The sequence below is a fragment of the Cucumis sativus genome, chromosome 1 (genome assembly GCF_000004075.3).
Source record: "Cucumis sativus cultivar 9930 chromosome 1, Cucumber_9930_V3, whole genome shotgun sequence".
Taxonomy (NCBI): domain Eukaryota; kingdom Viridiplantae; phylum Streptophyta; class Magnoliopsida; order Cucurbitales; family Cucurbitaceae; genus Cucumis; species Cucumis sativus.
The window spans coordinates 5,990,447-6,008,607 of NC_026655.2; the positions used below are offsets into that span (position 1 = coordinate 5,990,447).

An 18,161-nucleotide genomic window follows, 5' to 3' on the forward strand; every position below is an offset into this window, starting at 1 on the left:
ATTAATCCATATTGTATCATGTCGAGCACCATTAATATTGAGGATTATGTGATTTAGGTTCACCTAAAGTTTTGCTACTAAAATCATACGTCAAGAGAGTTTATAATAAGGTTTTGATAATATTCCCTTTAAAAAAAATCATTCAATAATCTTTTCACAAAACGGTAAAGTAAATAAAGCGAGTTTAGGTTAGAGTCTAAAATAGGACCAAGTTGTTTTTTATTTTTTTTAAATAAAGGCCACTAGATTAATTGGGTTGGTTGTGGTTCAAATAAAGGCCCATACATCCCTTATTGGGCCTAAACGCAGCCCAAAATTTCCAACATCCGATCACTATTGCGGGAAATGATACGATCAGAAACTGAAAGCCGATCTCTGGCAGCACGCCGGTATCTTTGAACGCGTTGCTTCGGACTGGCAGATTTCGATTGATAAAGTGAAATGGTGAATCGAATTTAAGAGAACATCATCATCTTAATCTCGAGAGATTCGTTGAATTTCTTGGACTTTGGATTTCTGTGTAGAGTGAAGTTAATAGGAGCTCCGACGGAAAGCGAGAGTTAGAGCAGAAATGGAGGCGGAATTGAAAGATATGTGGAACGATCTCGAATCCCTGAAGCATTCGCTAACCGATCCATCTCTTCGAGGCCCGGTAGATAAGGTATTTCTGATTCATTTCGTTTGATCCTTCAATTCGGAATTTACTTCCTGAACAACTATGTCTATTTGCTGGCTGGATTATTATTATTATTATCATTATTATTTCTATTAACTGGATTGTTTGATTTTTTAATTTTTTCCTGTATGTGATTGATCCTGTTTTATTTCACGTATTGTTGTAAACTATAAATGTAATGAGAAATCGAGGATCTTGCATGTATGGTTTGCTTCTTTCTGGCCTTGAGATGTTTATTCTGCATGAATATTCTTGTGTATTTTTCACTATTGAGAATTGAGAACATTCGTATTTCATAATGTAAAAGAGATTATCGTAGTGAAAAAATAGTTGTGCAATTGTGTTGAGTGTTTGATTATTTACTTGAATTTTTTAAAATTCTGAATGCAATTCCTCTCCGGCTATGTTCAATCCAGCTTCAACTGCATGTAGAGCGTCTCACAAATCTTTCGAAGTCTGTACCTGTACGTCGATCAAAAGTTAAGGTATTTGTTCTATACCCATCATCTTTCGGTTTCTTGCATTGCTTTTTGATTGCAGCTTATAATTATATTGGTAACACATTCATCATTGAAATGGTGGCAGGACATGAGTGCTGAGGTGGTAGATAGCAACCCTTACAGTAGGCTTATGGCTCTTCAGAGGATGGGCATTGTAGAAAACTATGAAAGAATACGGGAATTTTCAGTTGCCATAGTTGTCTGTACTTATCTCGTCTTTCTTTATCTGTTTTACCGCTCAGTCTTTTCTAGAGTTTCAATTTTACAAGTTGACATACATGGTTCTGTATCTTCTTTCATATATTTGTGAAATATGCTATCAGTTTTCGCTGTGGAAAGATCGAAAAAACAAATTATAACTTAAAGAGCCATAATTGAAACGAAAAGCCGCTTTATATGTTATTGATCTTTCAGACATTTGGTAGTTCAATGTTTTATGATGAATTGTTATGTTAATTAATTCTTCACCCACAGGGAATTGGAGGTGTTGGAAGTGTTGCAGCTGAGATGTTGACAAGGTGTGGAATAGGTCGCTTGTTGTTGTATGATTATGATAAGGTTGAGTTAGCTAACATGAATAGACTCTTCTTTCGTCCAGAGCAGGTAATCACTTTGGTTCTTCCCCCTCCTTTCTAACCTGGGGTTCTCGTGTTATTTAGGAATTTGATGTGCTTTCTCTTAGTTTTAATCTCGTCCAGTTCAGCATTTAGTTGTCTGTGAATTTACATTTTCATCCTGCTACACTCTTAAAGGAATGTCACTTAGTTCTATGTTTTTACTTGTAAGGCACATTTTAATGTAATGTGGCTAGTTTGTTGAATAGTTTATTTACCCTTCCCAATATATTTTCAGGTTGGTATGACCAAAACTGATGCTGCGGTACAGACTCTAGCAGATATAAACCCCGATGTTGTACTTGAGGTTAGTCTTTTATACTACCGCTCTATTACTTGCACCTTCATTGATGAGGAATAACCAACGGATAACCAGTAATGGTTTGCATAGGAACCAAGACCCAAAACGAGCTTAAGACAGGACTTTTATGTTTTTCTTCCCTGCTATTACGTATAGTTATCTATAATATTCACTCTTTCATAAAGAATAGTTCTAAAATAGGATATGCTTTGCTACATTTAAATTATGCTTCATTCCCACTTTGATTAACAACATCTAAATATTGTAGAGTATTTTGTCCATTTTGTTTGTTTACAGAGCTATACGTTTAACATCACAACTGTGCAAGGTTTTGAAACTTTTATGTCAAGTTTGAGGAACAAATCATTCTCCCCAACTAAAGAAGGCAGTGGGGTGGATCTTGTCTTAAGTTGTGTTGATAACTATGAAGCAAGGATGGCTGTTAATCAGGCAAGTTTCTCCAGTATCGACATTTATATGAATAAACAAGACTGTGTTTTTGTAGTTTGACATTAATATTTAAAATTTTTGCAGGCTTGCAATGAGCTAAATCAGACGTGGATGGAATCTGGTAAGAAATAGTCTTATTTTGATCATTCACCTAGTAACAAATTTTTATACATGGTCTTTTCTTTGTGCATTTATTCAGAAAGATATCAATATAGTCAGATTACATCCATTTGGGGGGGGGGGGGGGGATCATGGACAGATGGCTCATGCAAGTAGAATAATTATATTTTCTCCAACTGACTACATAACACACGAATGGTTAGAACACCTAAAATCTTACTTTTGGTTTATTGGATTCAGCAAGGAATTATAAGTTGATGCCGATGAAATTTAGAAACAATATACTCAAACTTATAAAAACGTTGATGGAATATTGATTGAATGTAGATGGTCTATGAATATTCAAGGAAAACTATGTAAATATCAGGAATTCGTAAAATTGTTTTAGTTATTACTTATTACTCATTATTAGTTGATATTAACGTTATTGATATTGCCCGCACACAGTGACGTGCCTAAGATTTCTAGGCAATTCACCGACATTTTGAAAAGGAAAAAAAAAATATTAATGCATGTCAAACTCTTCCATTGACGGTAATGTCGTTCTTGATGTAATTTTTATTGAAATGTCCTCACTCCATGGATGGGAATGATTTAAAATACTACTGGAAAAGGGCAGAGGAGCATCTCACCGTGGGTATGGGTTTTGAACTAGATTTTAACCGGAAAAGTGGAGCTTGTGGTGACTGGTGATGCAATACCATGGGCTCATGATAATTTCAAACTCCTTGTTAAACTTAAAATAAAAGCCCACTCTCAAGGAGTAGTTCTACATTTTTTTTAATAAATAAAATAAAATTTTAAAATAATTATTGGATTTTAGAACCGACAAACACAGATACTGCCATTTTGACAAGCCTGCCTTGTAGATATCTTGGAAGCATATTTTATGCCAGCTTCATAGTTCAAATCCAAATAGGACACGTTGGCAATTATTCTTAGATTTACCCATGTCTCTATACTCATATTTGATATGATATACATTCAGTCCCTCAACTTTTATTTTGTGTTTTTGGTTTTTAACCTCTTAAATTTTAAAATTCACGATATTATTAGACATAAATTGCATTTTGTGTCTAATAGGAGCTTGACCTTTTGATTTTGAGGAAATATGTCTTGTGATTTTCTTACTGTGTTAAATAAGTTTCTACCTTGGACATTTTGGAAGTTTAGAGACCTAGTAGACACTTGAAGTACAGAAATATTTTAGATGTGAAATAAGTTATGAATCAATTAGATACCTTTTAAGGTTTAGAGTCTTTGTCTTATTAAATACAATGCGGAAAGTTTTAGGAGTTTAACCTAGAAGGAAATAAATTACTTTGCATCTATATCACCAAAAATTTTCAAATTGGAAAATTTGTTCAGGTGCTTCATACAAATGCTACTTTGTAAATATATCACTGAGTTTTTGTAAATTGGAGAATTGTTCAGGTGTTTCGGAGGATGCGGTTTCTGGTCATATTCAGTTGCTAATTCCCGGTGAAACTGCCTGTTTTGCTTGTGCACCTCCTCTGGTATTTCTACTCTCTAATCAAGATCGTGAATGTTTGGAGATTTCTTAATGTTTGTGTAGATGTGTTCAGATGCATAATAATTACAAGTCATGTTTCTGTTTTTAACCGCAATAACTTTAATGTGGTTTGCTTAATAGAGTATTTTGCTCCTTATTTCTCATTGGTCATCGGTGGAAGGGTTTATTTATCTGTTTCTTTGTTCAGGTTGTAGCATCTGGCATAGATGAACGGACACTCAAACGAGAAGGGGTTTGTGCAGCATCTTTACCTACAACAATGGTACAACATTTTCTCGTCTCTGTTATAAATACTAAACTGTAAATGTTAATTAGGAAGCCCTGAAGGCTGTTTCTGATCCTGTTAGGGGAGACGCAGACCCGTCTCTTCTTTAATCAAACACATAATTCCTAGGTTTTCTTCAAATAAATTATTTTCTAAAACCATTAATGAACTTATCATGTTCAGCGTTTAATAAATAACAAAGAGGAAATGTGCAATAATTATTACTTTGGAGTTTATTTAAGATCTGGTCGAAGGTCAGCTAGGTGAGATAGGTATCAGATCGTGCCTATATGTTGTCTGCTTGCATGAGTAGGCATCCATATTTTATAGATGCAAAACAGAAAACGAATTGCTATTATTTGCAAAAATAATCTAAATATCCTTTTCTCTTTGGTACACGTGCTGTTGCTAACTTGCATACAGAACGGGGGGTATGTAAAAATAATCTAAATATCCTTTCTGTACAGGCATTTACATTTTCATCTCCAGATTTTGCCTACTCAAATTGCCTATTCTTTCTTTAATATACAGCGTATGTTTTGTATTTGTTATAGACACTCCCATCATCAGTAAAACGGTTGTTAGCATTGAAAATGTGTGTTTTGCATTCAAAAGAACTTTCAAACAAATTTTAATGTTCTTCACCATCATTCCTAAAGTTTTTTCAGCAAATTCGATGTTGAAAAGATGTCAAGTATTTTTTTGTGAAAGATCTTAATTATTATTTTCTTCCAAAAGTATGAACCAGCCAGTATAGAAGGATATGACTTCAAATACCACTCTTGTTACTTGTTAGCACTTCAAACCCCGTTTTAAAAATGATAGGTGAGCCGTTTGCAGAGCAACTTTTTCCCCATTTTCTGTCTCCAATCTAATCGCCAGCACGTTTTACAACAATAATTTAAACTAATTGCCAGCACGTTTTACACTTCTTTAATTCATGATTTGAGAGCCTTTTTCCAGGGCATAATTCCAAGTTGGTTGCACTAACTAATGCCTCATATTCACATCTATGATTTCGTCTTTCCATTATATTTTTCTAATTTTAAAAACAAATTTGAATTGGTTTTCAGGGAGTTGTGGCAGGCCTATTGGTGCAAAACACCCTGAAGTTCCTACTAAAGTTTGGGCATGTTTCTCCATACTTGGTGAGTATAACTTGCTCCACCGATATTTATTCATTCAAAAAGTTGTGATTAGGAAGACAAACACCATATTAATAGGCGGCATTGCCGATCAATCTCAAGTAGGAGTATGAATTGATTTTTTCCTCAAAATAAATTTAGTAATTTCCGCGCTTGGCATGGCTCTCTTTTCCGTTATCCCTTTTATTTATATTTTTTTAACTGATTTTATTTATTGTAGGGATATAATTCCTTAAAAGACTACTTCCCAACAATGGAAATGAGGCCGAACCCTCAGTGTTCAAACGTGGCTTGTCTGGAAAGACAGGTAACTCTAACTGTTCGATAAGTCAGTTAAGTTAATCTCTCAGTTCTTAATTTCTCATTGGTTATGAATAATATCTGTGGTGCAGAAGGAATTCATTATTGCAAAGCCTGCACGAGATGCTGCAGCTATGGCAAAGATGGAAGCAGAAGCATTGACGGTTGAAGAAATTCCACTACATGCTGATAATGAATGGAATATAAGGTGCGCCACCATAAATGTTCTAGTATTGATGCAAAGTTTTTACAGATTGTATACAGCAATATCCAAGTTTTAACCTTAGCTAAAGTGTCTATGATGATTCCATCTTTGGCGTCTTAATTTTATTTACCGATGATTTTTCAGTGTTGTTGATGAAGTTGAGATTGAAACCGTGGGAGCGACCAGTTCAGGTGATCTCTTATCCATTTGTTTTAATTTCAAAATTTTCATTCTCCTTCTCTTTGGTCTCCCTTGTAGATCATGTATATGGTCCTGCAATTTCTTCATTTTCACTTATTCTATGTCTACTACCTCAATAGTTGCTAATTTCAAAGTCAAATTCGTGATGTTTTATTCCGGTAAATAATAAACTGGGACAAAATTTGGTAATATCATATATCAGCTTTGTGTCATCTGGCCATACGATTTGATCTTGATCTTGACTTTAGTTTCATGTTTCAACGAATGGAAATTAGAAGTAATTTGTTGATTATTATTTCATAGCAGGGTTTTTGTTCTTTAATTATGGTAAAACTTCGACATTTCCATTTGTTCTGCAGCTCAGAAGTATATATTTGTTCCATTTAATATTTACCTTGATCTGTTTTTTTCTTAGACGCCCTCCCAGAAGGTCTTGTTCGCGAGCTTCCAAATGCAGATGAATCACAGCATCCGCCTCCCGCGGAACCTGCAGCTCCGTCTTTAGATGATCTTGAAGATCTGAAGAGACAACTTGAGGCCCTCAATTCTTGATGTTCGACAGCTCGCACTCCCTTTTGGATATCATCAGTATTTTGCTCTTCGTAAATTTAGTATGTTCATCCAGTTTGAGTTATAGCGTACAATAGCACTCTAGAGGGTTCAACATTCAACACCCTAAAGGAGGAAAAAACTATAGCAAAGGGTTACTGAATACACTGACTGCTAACGTTTTTACGCCAAAAACATTTTAACTACATTTTTGTTTGTCTTAAATTATGCAATAAACTTTGTAACATCCGGTAGTTTACTATTCATGTCAGGGCTAATGCTTCAAGAGTTATTTTTCCTTTGACAATTAATATTATTCTTCTAATTCCTAGGTTTACCTACTAGAACTCAGTGAAAACTAAGTTTTAAGGAAAATAAATTCAGAATTTTGCCAAAAGATATTGTTTAGTGCTTCAAATGGAAATATATTTTCAATATTTTAAAAAGGAAATGTTGACATACTAATCTTTTCAAGTAAAAATTCACATGATTAAATTTAATATAAAATGTCAATTTGAACGTTTGCAACATAGGTTAAATTTGAAATTATAGGAATGGACTTTAGCAAAGAGAGTTTTAATAGCAAATTTCAAATGCTTCACAATCACCAACACTATACCACATATTATTAAATTGGATACAATGTTATTATTCATTTTCAAATATATTCCAAGTCTGTCTCCCTTCTCTAGCGTTTTACTGTAAACAAACAAAAACATATTACTATATAGTTTGCTGTTCCTATCACGTAGAGGTATTTTTACAATTCCGTACAGATCAATATATGGAACCAAATTGATAAAGCGTTTCAAGGGTCGAGTTTCAATGTTGAACAAGAATGCGTGAATGGAAGTTAGACGCATGAAGAACTTGAAGAAATACTTTTCATGTACAAGGATCCTCGAACTTAATCAGAATCTGATCTGAAAGGGGTTGGTGTTTTCTCACCTGCATTAGCAATTTGAATGGACAAATCAGTCACTTAACAAGGGAGATGATCAACTTCCAAGTTATCTATGTCTAATCTTCCATTATGAACACAAATTCGCTCTTCTAGCTTACATAAAGTCTCTACAAGCAAACATCAAGTAATTTTACTTCACCATCTAAAGAGGATAACATGGTGTTTCTTTGACCTTTAACATATTCAGTGGAACTTTCAAGCCGAAGTAGGACATTTTGTGATTATCAGATGTTGAAGTTGTGGTAAATATAGGGGTTGGTCTAAGAGGTCTAATGAAATTATATATACCTTCCTACTTCTTCACCCATAATAGGTACATTCTTTGATGCAATGTAATAAGATTTGAAGTTGAGAACAAATGAAATTATAAATTCCTTGATGCAATGTTATAAGATTTGAAGTTGAGAACGACAAGGGGTAACAGAAAGTTGGTCTAAGAGGTCGAATGAAACCATAAATTCCTTGCTACTTCTTTATCCAGATATAGCTTAATTCTTGATGCAACATTATAAGATATAAAGTGGAGAACAACGGAGGCTAGCAGAAAGACTTACTTTTACACCAGCCATCGATAGCAATTTGTGAGAAGCAAAATATGCAACGTTTGAATTGTTTATCCTCTTCTCAACAAAATAAATAACTTCAGAGACGCCAGACTGCAACAAAGTCCACTAGTTAGTACTATGAAGTAGTTAAAAAGAAAAAAAATATAATAGTCGGTATCAGGGGCCAAATATTGCTGTTTGTGGAGTAAATAGCATTTTCTAGGCAAACTCGTATATGCCATTGTTTTTTGGCAAAACCATCCCTCTTTCATCTTCAAACAAAGCCTAATTGCTTGTAAAGATGAAAATAAAAATGATGACCAGACCTGAATAATTATTTTTGCACATTCATTGCAAGGGAACATGGTCACGTACAGCTTCTGCAAAGATTACAAAGAGACCAAGTACTGATTAGGAGCATTGAAATATCAATAGAATGTGTGTCGGGCTATGTGAGACCTTGCTTTCTTAAGAAAAGAATTTTCGAAGAGATGCAGGGCAGGTGAAAACAAACAGCATACCTGTCCACTGGCCGAAGCATGATTTGTATTTAGGATGGCGTTGACTTCAGCATGACAAACATAACTATAGAAGAATTTTAAAGACAAGAAGAACGGGATTGAAATATGAATCATAAGAAAGAAAGTAAAATAATTTTAGGCCAATGACCTATGACGATGAAGATTCAGCACATATAACAATCAAACAAAATTAAAAGGAAATTAAAATTTCATGACTTCTAGTAGACAGAACTTTATTGACTAAAAAAGCTTACATATTCATAAACTTACGGATACTTTGTCTCCAAAGGATTGTTGGTTTTTGATTTCTGAACATAAGAAGGAAAAGAATTATAATAATGAGATGCTTGATTATGATAATGGGATGCTTGTTAATAAGTGCATGTTTAGATTAATTTTTTAAGTGTTTTAACAAGTGCTTATAAGTGTTACAAAAGTGTTCATAAACACTTAGAAAGTCAATTCAAATGCAACTTAAGTCAAGAACTCAGTTTGCCATGAAAAACTGACCTTCGCCCAAGGAAGCTGGTCATCAGAGCATCCTCTTGGAAACCCATTATATCCTATGCCTATCACAGATGAAAAAACAAAGAAGAAGAATTCAGAGGTTCGATTTTGTTAACTGTATCAATTCAATATGACAGGCTACTTTAATAGTGATAGACATCATCTTTAGATCATCTTATTACAACACAAACATAGAAATGAAGAGAGAAATTTGTGTACAATCAGGCAGTAATACTCAACTGATGTGCATTGCCTACAAATTCATCTCGTTATTAGTTAAAGCATTCATATCTTCCTTTAGTGCAACATGGGGTTTGGCGATTTCAACATCGAACCTCAACAGAAAGAGTCCATGTAAATTACCACTGAGAAGCATTTTGTTGAAGCCCATAATTACAAACATCAGCTATTACTGCTCACCAGTTCTTATTATTAACTTTGTCTCACATCACACAGCAAGTAACCAACAACGCCATATATTAACCTTGAAGCAAACTTACCAAGAATTACACCATTTTGGCTAACCAGGCAAGCACCAACCTGCACCATTGCAAACGTTAAACAACATGAATAAATAAATAAGAAGACACGGGTTTTGATGGTGCACAAATCTTCCCTCCAACCTTATACAAAGACTAATAGCATAGACACTTGAAACAGAGAACGATGGGTCTAAAAATAATCCACCGTTTTCCTCTTTTATGTCCACAAAACAATATCTCATAGAAAGAAGTACACAAATCCGATAAGAACATGATAATCACCTGTCGATTGGGATCCTTCGATCTTTCAGCTGACAAGAATGCAATGGCCATGAAATAGTCATCCCAAGACAAAAACCTGCAAATAATTCACAAAATTCAAAACTGAGTTCATAAAAACAAAAATAGAGGAACTACCACAAACTGACTGTTTTAGGAGTAGAAAAACAAAGAAAATCCTGAAGACTCTAAACCCTAACAAAGTTAATGCCCGTGGGATTAACGGTCGATTCAAATTCAGAGATGTAAACCAACAAGAAAGCAAACACATAAGAAATTTTCTGACCCTTCGCGTTTGGAAGGATCAAAAGGACACCGTGAGGATCCGTTGTTCAAGAGAGCCCCATTTCTCGACAGATCAAACCGAGAACGGTGCTTTTTAGGACTGAAAAAGAAGCGACAAGCAATAGCTGAAGTGAAGGCACTCAGTACAGCGGCTGTGGAGACGAGTGCAAGATCGCGTGAGTTCATGGTCCGGAGAGTCAGTAGCCAAAAATGGCTTTCCGGCTACTCAACGCCGATATTATTATTTCTATTTGGAGATTCGTCCCCCAGAAAATTGAGCGGGAAATTTTAGGCGGGCATATTTATATAAATTGTATATAGTGAAAGATAGTTTATTATCATCGAAGTGGAGATGGCCGAGTTGGTCTAAGGCGCCAGATTAAGGTTCTGGTCCGAAAGGGCGTGGGTTCAAATCCCACTCTCCACAACTCAATATCATTTCATATTTTTTTTCGTTTTCTCCCATTAAATCCGGACTGATTATATCTCCGTTCATCTTCATCGTCTACAAGCCGTAATTTCCCGCGAAAGCCGAATCTCAGTACCACTTCTCTCCGACGGGTTTCAGAGTCTCCACTGTGAGACATGAACAACGATCGATGCATAATATGAAGAAAAAGGAGCTAAAGAAGAGCGCATACGAGTACTGCCTCGTTTGCAAGCTAAACCATGACCAAGGGCAGCGCCATAAGTATTTTCCCAACCACAAAAAATCGCTTTCTTCTTTTCTATCTCGGTTCGAGATCAAGCTGTCCGACGTTCGCTTTTTTCTCAAGACTCCTTTTCTCCTCTCCCCCGAGTTTGCTTCTCACAATCGGTTCTGGTGTATCTTTTGCGATGTTCAAGTTGATGAGAATGACAGTTCCTTCGCATGGTATTAATCCACTGGCTATTTATTATTCCTTGTTTCTTGAAATAATTACGATTCATGTGTGTGGTTTGCTGGGAAATTTGGGAATCAATTCTGCTAGCTTATATGCTAATTACTGTTGAACTCCTGTAATTAGCAATTACAATTGAGGGAAGGAAAGCATGACTTTCGCAGAGAGAAAGAGGATTTATTTAGAAAAGAGCTTCAACCTATTCTTAGCCCAAGCAATAGGCGCCTCCATTCTTTGAATTCATGAATTAACGTAGAATCAATTGAAAAATCATAAGTTCATTCTAGCTCTTTCTGCTGACTTCTTCTGATTGAGTAAACCCAGGACAAGCCTTGTAGTCGGCTGGTAAAAGTCTGGCAGAGTATCAACGGAGAACAAGCTGAAATAGGAACTTTCTATGATCTATAAAAGGAAGACGATAAATAATTGGGTTAAAGAAAAGCCCTCCAATTAGTACATAGTTCTATAAAAGAGTAATTACCAAACAACAAAACTCGATGTTATGCTTAAACTAAGAGGTAACATTAAGTAATATGAGATTGGTAAGGTCCGGGTAGTTTCCCGAACTACCAAAACTTTTGTGGTTCATCTCCATCCAAGAATTCCAAGAAGCCTTGGATGGTATTGAACCTGAGATTTTTAGTTCTTAATGAGTAAAGTATGCGGTACAATTTTCACAAAGACCCTTTGACTGTAGTTAGTAAGGCCATTGTTCTTTAGTGACAGTGTAATATACCTGTAAACTTTTTTCAAGAGTATAGTTAGAGAGCTTCAGGATTTTGTGTATCTTGCTTGGGGTTTTTCAAAATGACATTTTGGAATTGATCTCCGTTTAGAATTAACATGTAATGGGGATGATTTTTTAAGTTCTGTTGGCTGACTTCTAGACTTGGTGGGTGCATTGATCATTGATCATTGCTTTCTTTTCCTTCTTCACTGCAGTATAGTTATTCTTCATGTATATATATATATTTCTATTTCTAATATGAAGAAATGTATGCACTTCATCCTTCATGTTTTTTCTTTCATTATCTCATGCTTTAAGATTTTGTAACAGTAGTAATGCAATTAAACACCTGGCCAGTGCGGATCATCTGAAAAATTTGAAGCATTTCTTCTGGAAGTATGGTGGTGATGTGGAACGTCTGGATAGTTATAGAATTTTGGATGCTGATGTAGCTAAGGTAACCATGAGCCTTTACTTTTTATAAGGTTCAATTTATTTGAACTGTATTATCCAGGTGTGTCATGCAAACAATATTTGGTTCTCTTATATTGACTTGAATCAACAAAGAGAAACAAACATAGCAATATAGCATCCTGTCCGATTTCTTCCTTCTCATATGATTTAATAACAATGAGAAAACAGAAGTTCATTTCTACTGTGAGTCATGACTGTCTATTAATTTGAATCAATGTTTGTCGATGACAGTGGGAGAAGAAGTGCAAAGTACAAAGTGTATCTGCTTCATCCAGTCTTGGACCTGCAAATGATATCCACAATCAAGTCCAATATGAAAATTTTGATAATTTTGGGAATAATAATATCCACTCTGTTGAATCTAGTTCATCAATAAGTGTTTTGCCTTTACACAGTTATACAAATGAGTATCAGGTATCCAATTCATCCTATTCAGGGTCCTCTGATGTTTCAAATTTGGTCTCGTTTCCACATGATACCACTGTTTCTTTGCATGATGGTTCATGTTCTGGTGCACATCTATGGAGCTCAAAGAATTTAACACGTAAGCTGTCCCTGTATCTTTCACCTTTTGTCTTTGATTTCTTGTCAGTCGTTGAAGTTCTGAAATAGTGTACAAATGTGTAACACACTCTGTGATTCAGTTAGCGAGGTCAACAAGCATTATCAACTGGATATTGGTAGAACATGCACTGCTAATGGTCAATCCAGTGGTCAGGGGGTAAGTTTGGTTATTCTCTTCTACTGGAGAAATGGAGTTCTGTATTTACTATGAAGTTGCGCTGTTTTAGTACTAGAAGGCCTTCCTTTTTTTTTGGTAAGGAGGCGGTGGGCTTTCTCTAACTGAAGAGTGTGTGTGGGCATTACTACTACTACTACTACTACTATTATTATTTTAAGTTTCTCTCCTCAGTTCTTTATCTTGTCAATTTCACGTGTCAATAAATATTTATAGAAGCCTGCAGGTTTCATTGAATGGGGTGGCATGACATCCTGTTATTGTAATAAATGTAGCTCTGACAATCAACTCTTTGTTGCTAGATAACATCTTCATACTCCAGTTGAAATTATATCTTGTCTTTCTTCACGAGCATGTTACTTTTTCATAATGTATAAGTTTTTTATTGACATTTCTAGTAAATGCATAACCTACTTGATATAGATGTACGGGATGCATCAGAATGAAAGAACTGCGAACACAGAAAGCCATCCGGAGGGTATGGAATTTTATGAAATCATATTCTCATTTTTATGTTACTCAACTCATTCACACAGTCTTGATATTTATTAATAATTCTAAAAGGGAAAATTAGATACTATCAGAATTATGCTCATTTGATACTGTGAATATATCTTCGTTTAAATTCTGAACTGTATAGTGGTGATGTGTTTTCCATCTATTTGCTATATCTCTTCAGGTTTTCAGACCCTCACTCGGATTTCTAATATTGTTTCTGGAGATTCTGGAGGAAATATTAATTCTGGGATGTTGCCTCCTTGGCTTGAAAAGCCTGAAGATAGTGGATTTAATGTTCAAATAAGACCAATGGTTGGAGGTGGTGTTTCTTCTTTGAAGGAATCTGCAAAGTCCAATAAACTGAACCCCAAACGGGTAGGGGCTGCATGGGCAGAAAAAAGAAAGAGGGAGCTGGAAATGGAGAAGAGAGGAGAAATTGTCCAAAGCTATGGTGACAAGAATTGGCTTCCTAATTTTGGCAGGGTATGGCAATCTGGAAGCCGTAAAGAATCTAGAAAAGAATTTGAGAAGGAGAAATCAAAATTGCTGATGGTTGAAAATTCACCTGAAACAAATGTCAATATTCAGCCGTACATTAGCAAACGGATGGTGAGCCCCATTTTCATCACATCTAATTCAGTTTTGATGTTTCAATTTATATCTACCATTATGAAACATCTTTTGTTCTACTGTTAAAATCCCCTTCATATATCTATATATATTTTTTGCTTATAAAATGTTATTTTACCATGTATTTTCCCAACTGGACCTAGTTTTGCTGATAAGGTAGTGGGAACTGGGAAGTTCCAATACGTGACAATATTTTAAAGGTGATGTTTTGAGCACTCTATTTTCTACATACTTCCATCGAGTAGTTATACATCGAGTAGGATTTTGTCCAGTCAACTTCTCAGTATCTCTCTGCTTTTCTTGACACTAAAATGGTGACTAGAGGAGGAAAGCAAGAGAAACCTAAAAAGTGGTTTTTTCCCAATATAATTACGGATCATTACATTTCTACACAAGAAGGAACGCAAACACAAAGAAAAGAAAAGAAAAAGGTGGTCGAATGATTAGAAAATGGGTTGCACAGGTTCTTAACTACTCTCTTCCTGTATCTTGAATACCTCTGGTTTTTTCTGCTTGCGGCTTTTTAATTGGTGCCATTTTGTGGATTACGTATTTCATTATCCCTCTCTCTATCTCTTTGGGTGGGCGGGGGGGGATTATTGTTACTGACGGCTTATAAGCACACCTCAATTAATTTATGATATGTTTTACTGTGGAGGGACTTTTTGCGATAATGTGTATTTACTTCTGTTCCTGTTTCATAGTTAGAGTGACTTGGATTGCTTTCTAGACTGATTTATCTTTGTTCTTGCAGCGTAGAGACCAGGAGAACGAGGAAGATGCTGCCAATCACACGAGTGTATAAGACAACGATTTTCAAAAACTTCTCTTCTAGAGAATTATTGTACATGCACAATCCTTGTGAAAGATCAGTTTGGAAACAGAATTAGGCTTGGAGTTTGATAGGAAATTTTAAAGGGTGGCCGATTTGTCACCTCTTCATTAGTTTATTCACAATCGTTCAAATTTATCGTAGCAAACATGACATTAATTTTCTTTAAGATGTCGGCTAAAAAAATTTCTTGAGATATTAGTTGTAATTGAGAACAGGATTTTCTTAACCAACATTGCACAGGATTAACTACTGTTGGGCCACTCTGGGTATTGGAACTAATTGCAAAACATAGTTTGAGTGCTCCATGTTTTTCATTTCCTATTGGCTAATTGCTATAGCACCGGCTCCTAAAATCTGCTGCTACCGAAGTTGTCAACTGAAGCAAGTCTATATTTCGTTAAAATCTTGAGCTTATGTATGCAAGTCATAATACTTTAGTTTCCTCGTGCACTGTTTTAACTTTTAAGTACTATTTTAGAACATTTTCCCAAAGGCCCGACCAACCCATATTTGGCCGCGGCTTGATCTACGTGGTATAATTACTATTTTTATGATCACTATGTTAAACAATTAAAAGAAAATGTGTGCTCTTATGACCGTGGCATTTGATTCTTCAAATTTTGTTTTACTTTTGCAGTGGGCAATCAGCTGTTCTATATCTCCCGTTTTCATCTTTTTCCAGTTGCTGCTGAGAAGTTGCCCAGGGACTGGTTGAATACATGTTTCTCTGTACCTTCAGCTCAGAAGAAAAGTGATCTCATTGCTGAATGACTATGCCTTTGTCAGGACAGAAGCTGGTCGAATTTTTCTCATTTCTAATCCTGAAAATCCAGAGCTTCCCTTTGGAGGAAATCAAATTTTCATCACAAAGGAACTCCCAAGAATACCACTTTTCAATCATACGATCTGTATCATGTACAACTACATCAGTGGTGTTCCCTTCTCTTGCAATGATAGCAGCACTGTAAATTGTTGCCATTCTTCCTGGTGCCTGAGGACTATCACCTCTTGGTCCATCCACGACCACCACATCCCATTTGACTTCATAAACTTCTCTTGGAAGATCAGTCAAGGCAAGTTTGCACTTTGATGAATTCCTGAGCGCTGATTCTGGTGCACATGATTTGTTTCCTCTTGCATGCTTTAACAACTTGTAAGCTTTTTCTGCATGAAACTTGTAATCAACTTTGTACGTTCGTGTGTGATTTGAGTTGACTTTGAATGTGCTTAGTTTGTAGGAATCATCCTCAAGAAAAACATTGTTTCCACCGTCATTGACTGCTGAGAGGTTAAGGTACTGTGATTCAATCCCAAAGAAAAGGACATTGCAGGGTGTCTTTTCAGCAATCAGATTTGAAAGAAGCTTGAATTCCTTCCCTGAAATGGCAGCTTCATTTGCTGAGGTTCTACTCTGTTTCTCTGAGAACCCTGATTTTGGGTGTTGAAGCTTTGAAGGCAATGCAATTGCTAGAAGTGGAGAAGTGTTAGATGTGGTAAGTGCAATCCTAACGAGTCTGAGAATGGAGAGACTAGACAGAATCAAGACGAGAACAGGTAGGAGTTTGTTTCTTGTAAAACTCATGTTCTTACTTCCTTTACTGTTTGTGAAGCTTACCGATGGAATTGACTGTTGTGAAGGTGAGATAGAGGGGGGAGAAAGCGATTCTGATGGCACAAGTGAGTGGCAATCCTCCACTGCTAGAAGCATTTTGTTTTACTGTTCGCTTTCAGCCGCATCAGAGCCACCATCTTATTCTTATTAGAGGGGCGCTAGTGGGGTGTTGCTAGGTACAAGTTGTTCTGCCTAATCCCCACTTGAGTGTGGAATAAGAATGCTTTTTGCTTGTTCCCAAAGCATTGCCTTTTTGTATGTATGAGTCGGGTGGGCTAATTTTTGTGGTTACAACCTTGCATTTGAGGTATCAAAATTGGCTACCGCAGAGCCTCAAAAGGGTATAAATTTCTAGGAGGTCGGTCATTTCAATCATTGATTTTAGATGGGAACTTGGGGTTTCATTCAGACATCTGTCATCTTTTTAGCCCGTTTGGTGGCTATGAGTAGAGTTGAAGGTGGCTTTCCAGTTGTTGCTGGGTCATTCTCTTCCATTTTGACCTTCTCAAACTTTGTTGTTCTCTCTGCTCTTCTTATCAAACATGGAAATACTTTGCCATTCATTCTTCAAAATGACTACCAAAATAAGATAAATTTAAACCCTTGGAATAGAAGGCTGGAAATTGATCTCCATTTTACTGAATTCTGATGCAGATTGTATCTTAAATAACCAAGGAATGGATCATCAGTCACCATGTCACAATTGTTCACCGACCCTCTTGAAAAAGAAAGCCGATTGAACGAAGGCAGCGAACTGAAGAAGAGGGTGAAGGTAAGGCAAAAATAGCCAGAAAGTATACAAAAACTGGCCTGCATACAATTTAAACTCAATCTATTAACTGATGAATGTATGTGCAGGGACATGCTTCTCAAAGTGAAGTTAGGAACAAAACAATGGGTGAAATTCCAGTTTAATGGTCACTTTCAAGGGGAAGTTTCGTGGAAAGTACCAAAGCAAAAGATGTAACGATGGAGAGCTGTTTGACAAGTGACTCAAAGGGGGGAAATTAAATTAGAACATCAATAACATTAACAGTGAGCTGTTTAAATGAAGATCAACCCCTTTTTTTAATTTTGGTATTATAAATTAAAGTCGTAGAAAAGAAAAGAACAAGCAATGGAAACTCAGGTTTTGTCCAGGACCAAGTCTTCATTCAATTGATAGCTAATATTTAATGTCAAATTGCAAGTGTAAAAACTTTGATGAGGATTTTAATATTATCATATGACGATTGTCTGTTTGTAATATGTTTGTTTGAGCATCTCATAACAGCATATTCTCTCTCTACAATTATACAACACATAACTAACGTCAATTCTTC

The 18,161-nt window shown here is 35.8% G+C and overlaps 4 protein-coding genes and 1 non-coding gene across 11 annotated transcripts; 3 read left to right on the forward strand and 2 right to left on the reverse strand.

Moving 5' to 3' along the window:
- Window positions 1-339: 339 nt before the first annotated feature.
- Window positions 340-7,167, forward strand: LOC101204069 (ubiquitin-like modifier-activating enzyme 5). Its single transcript, XM_004145108.3, has 14 exons — window positions 340-661; window positions 1,093-1,161; window positions 1,262-1,375; window positions 1,651-1,779; window positions 2,029-2,097; window positions 2,389-2,541; window positions 2,626-2,662; window positions 4,096-4,178; window positions 4,383-4,457; window positions 5,534-5,608; window positions 5,826-5,912; window positions 5,998-6,113; window positions 6,255-6,301; window positions 6,727-7,167. The coding sequence occupies exons 1-14, from the start codon at window positions 572-574 to the stop codon at window positions 6,861-6,863; spliced, it is 1,281 nt and encodes a 426-aa protein (XP_004145156.1). The 5' UTR covers window positions 340-571; the 3' UTR covers window positions 6,864-7,167.
- A 287-nt stretch (window positions 7,168-7,454) lies between these two features.
- LOC101203823 (deoxycytidylate deaminase) lies at window positions 7,455-10,768 on the reverse strand. The gene is made up of 9 exons (XM_004145107.3): window positions 10,445-10,768; window positions 10,162-10,237; window positions 9,898-9,937; window positions 9,401-9,459; window positions 9,161-9,198; window positions 8,891-8,954; window positions 8,696-8,749; window positions 8,379-8,480; window positions 7,455-7,808 (listed from the first exon to the last, which is right to left on the reverse strand). The coding sequence occupies exons 1-9, from the start codon at window positions 10,627-10,629 to the stop codon at window positions 7,746-7,748; spliced, it is 681 nt and encodes a 226-aa protein (XP_004145155.1). The 5' UTR covers window positions 10,630-10,768; the 3' UTR covers window positions 7,455-7,745.
- A 21-nt stretch (window positions 10,769-10,789) lies between these two features.
- TRNAL-AAG lies at window positions 10,790-10,870 on the forward strand. The gene has a single exon. It is a non-coding gene; the product is annotated as a tRNA-Leu (tRNA).
- Window positions 10,871-10,898: 28 nt separating this feature from the next.
- LOC101221031 (TITAN-like protein) lies at window positions 10,899-18,087 on the forward strand. 7 transcript variants are annotated; one of them, XM_031883906.1, is made up of 12 exons: window positions 10,899-11,317; window positions 12,382-12,508; window positions 12,757-13,069; window positions 13,170-13,246; window positions 13,688-13,742; window positions 13,944-14,371; window positions 15,152-16,380; window positions 16,459-16,521; window positions 16,617-16,781; window positions 16,866-17,015; window positions 17,494-17,611; window positions 17,698-18,087. In XM_031883906.1, exons 1-7 carry the CDS (start codon window positions 11,043-11,045, stop codon window positions 15,293-15,295), a joined length of 1,419 nt encoding a protein of 472 aa, XP_031739766.1. In that variant the 5' UTR covers window positions 10,899-11,042; the 3' UTR covers window positions 15,296-16,380; window positions 16,459-16,521; window positions 16,617-16,781; window positions 16,866-17,015; window positions 17,494-17,611; window positions 17,698-18,087. The 7 variants fall into 7 exon arrangements, with proteins under 7 accessions (XP_031739766.1, XP_031739768.1, XP_011652149.1 ...); XM_031883908.1 differs by having other exon boundaries at window positions 16,466-16,521; XM_011653847.2 differs by having other exon boundaries at window positions 15,147-16,380; window positions 16,459-16,781.
- Window positions 15,985-16,935, reverse strand: LOC105436382 (glucuronoxylan 4-O-methyltransferase 1). The gene has a single exon (XM_011662057.1). The coding sequence runs from the start codon at window positions 16,933-16,935 to the stop codon at window positions 15,985-15,987; it is 951 nt and encodes a 316-aa protein (XP_011660359.1).
- Window positions 18,088-18,161: the final 74 nt, after the last annotated feature.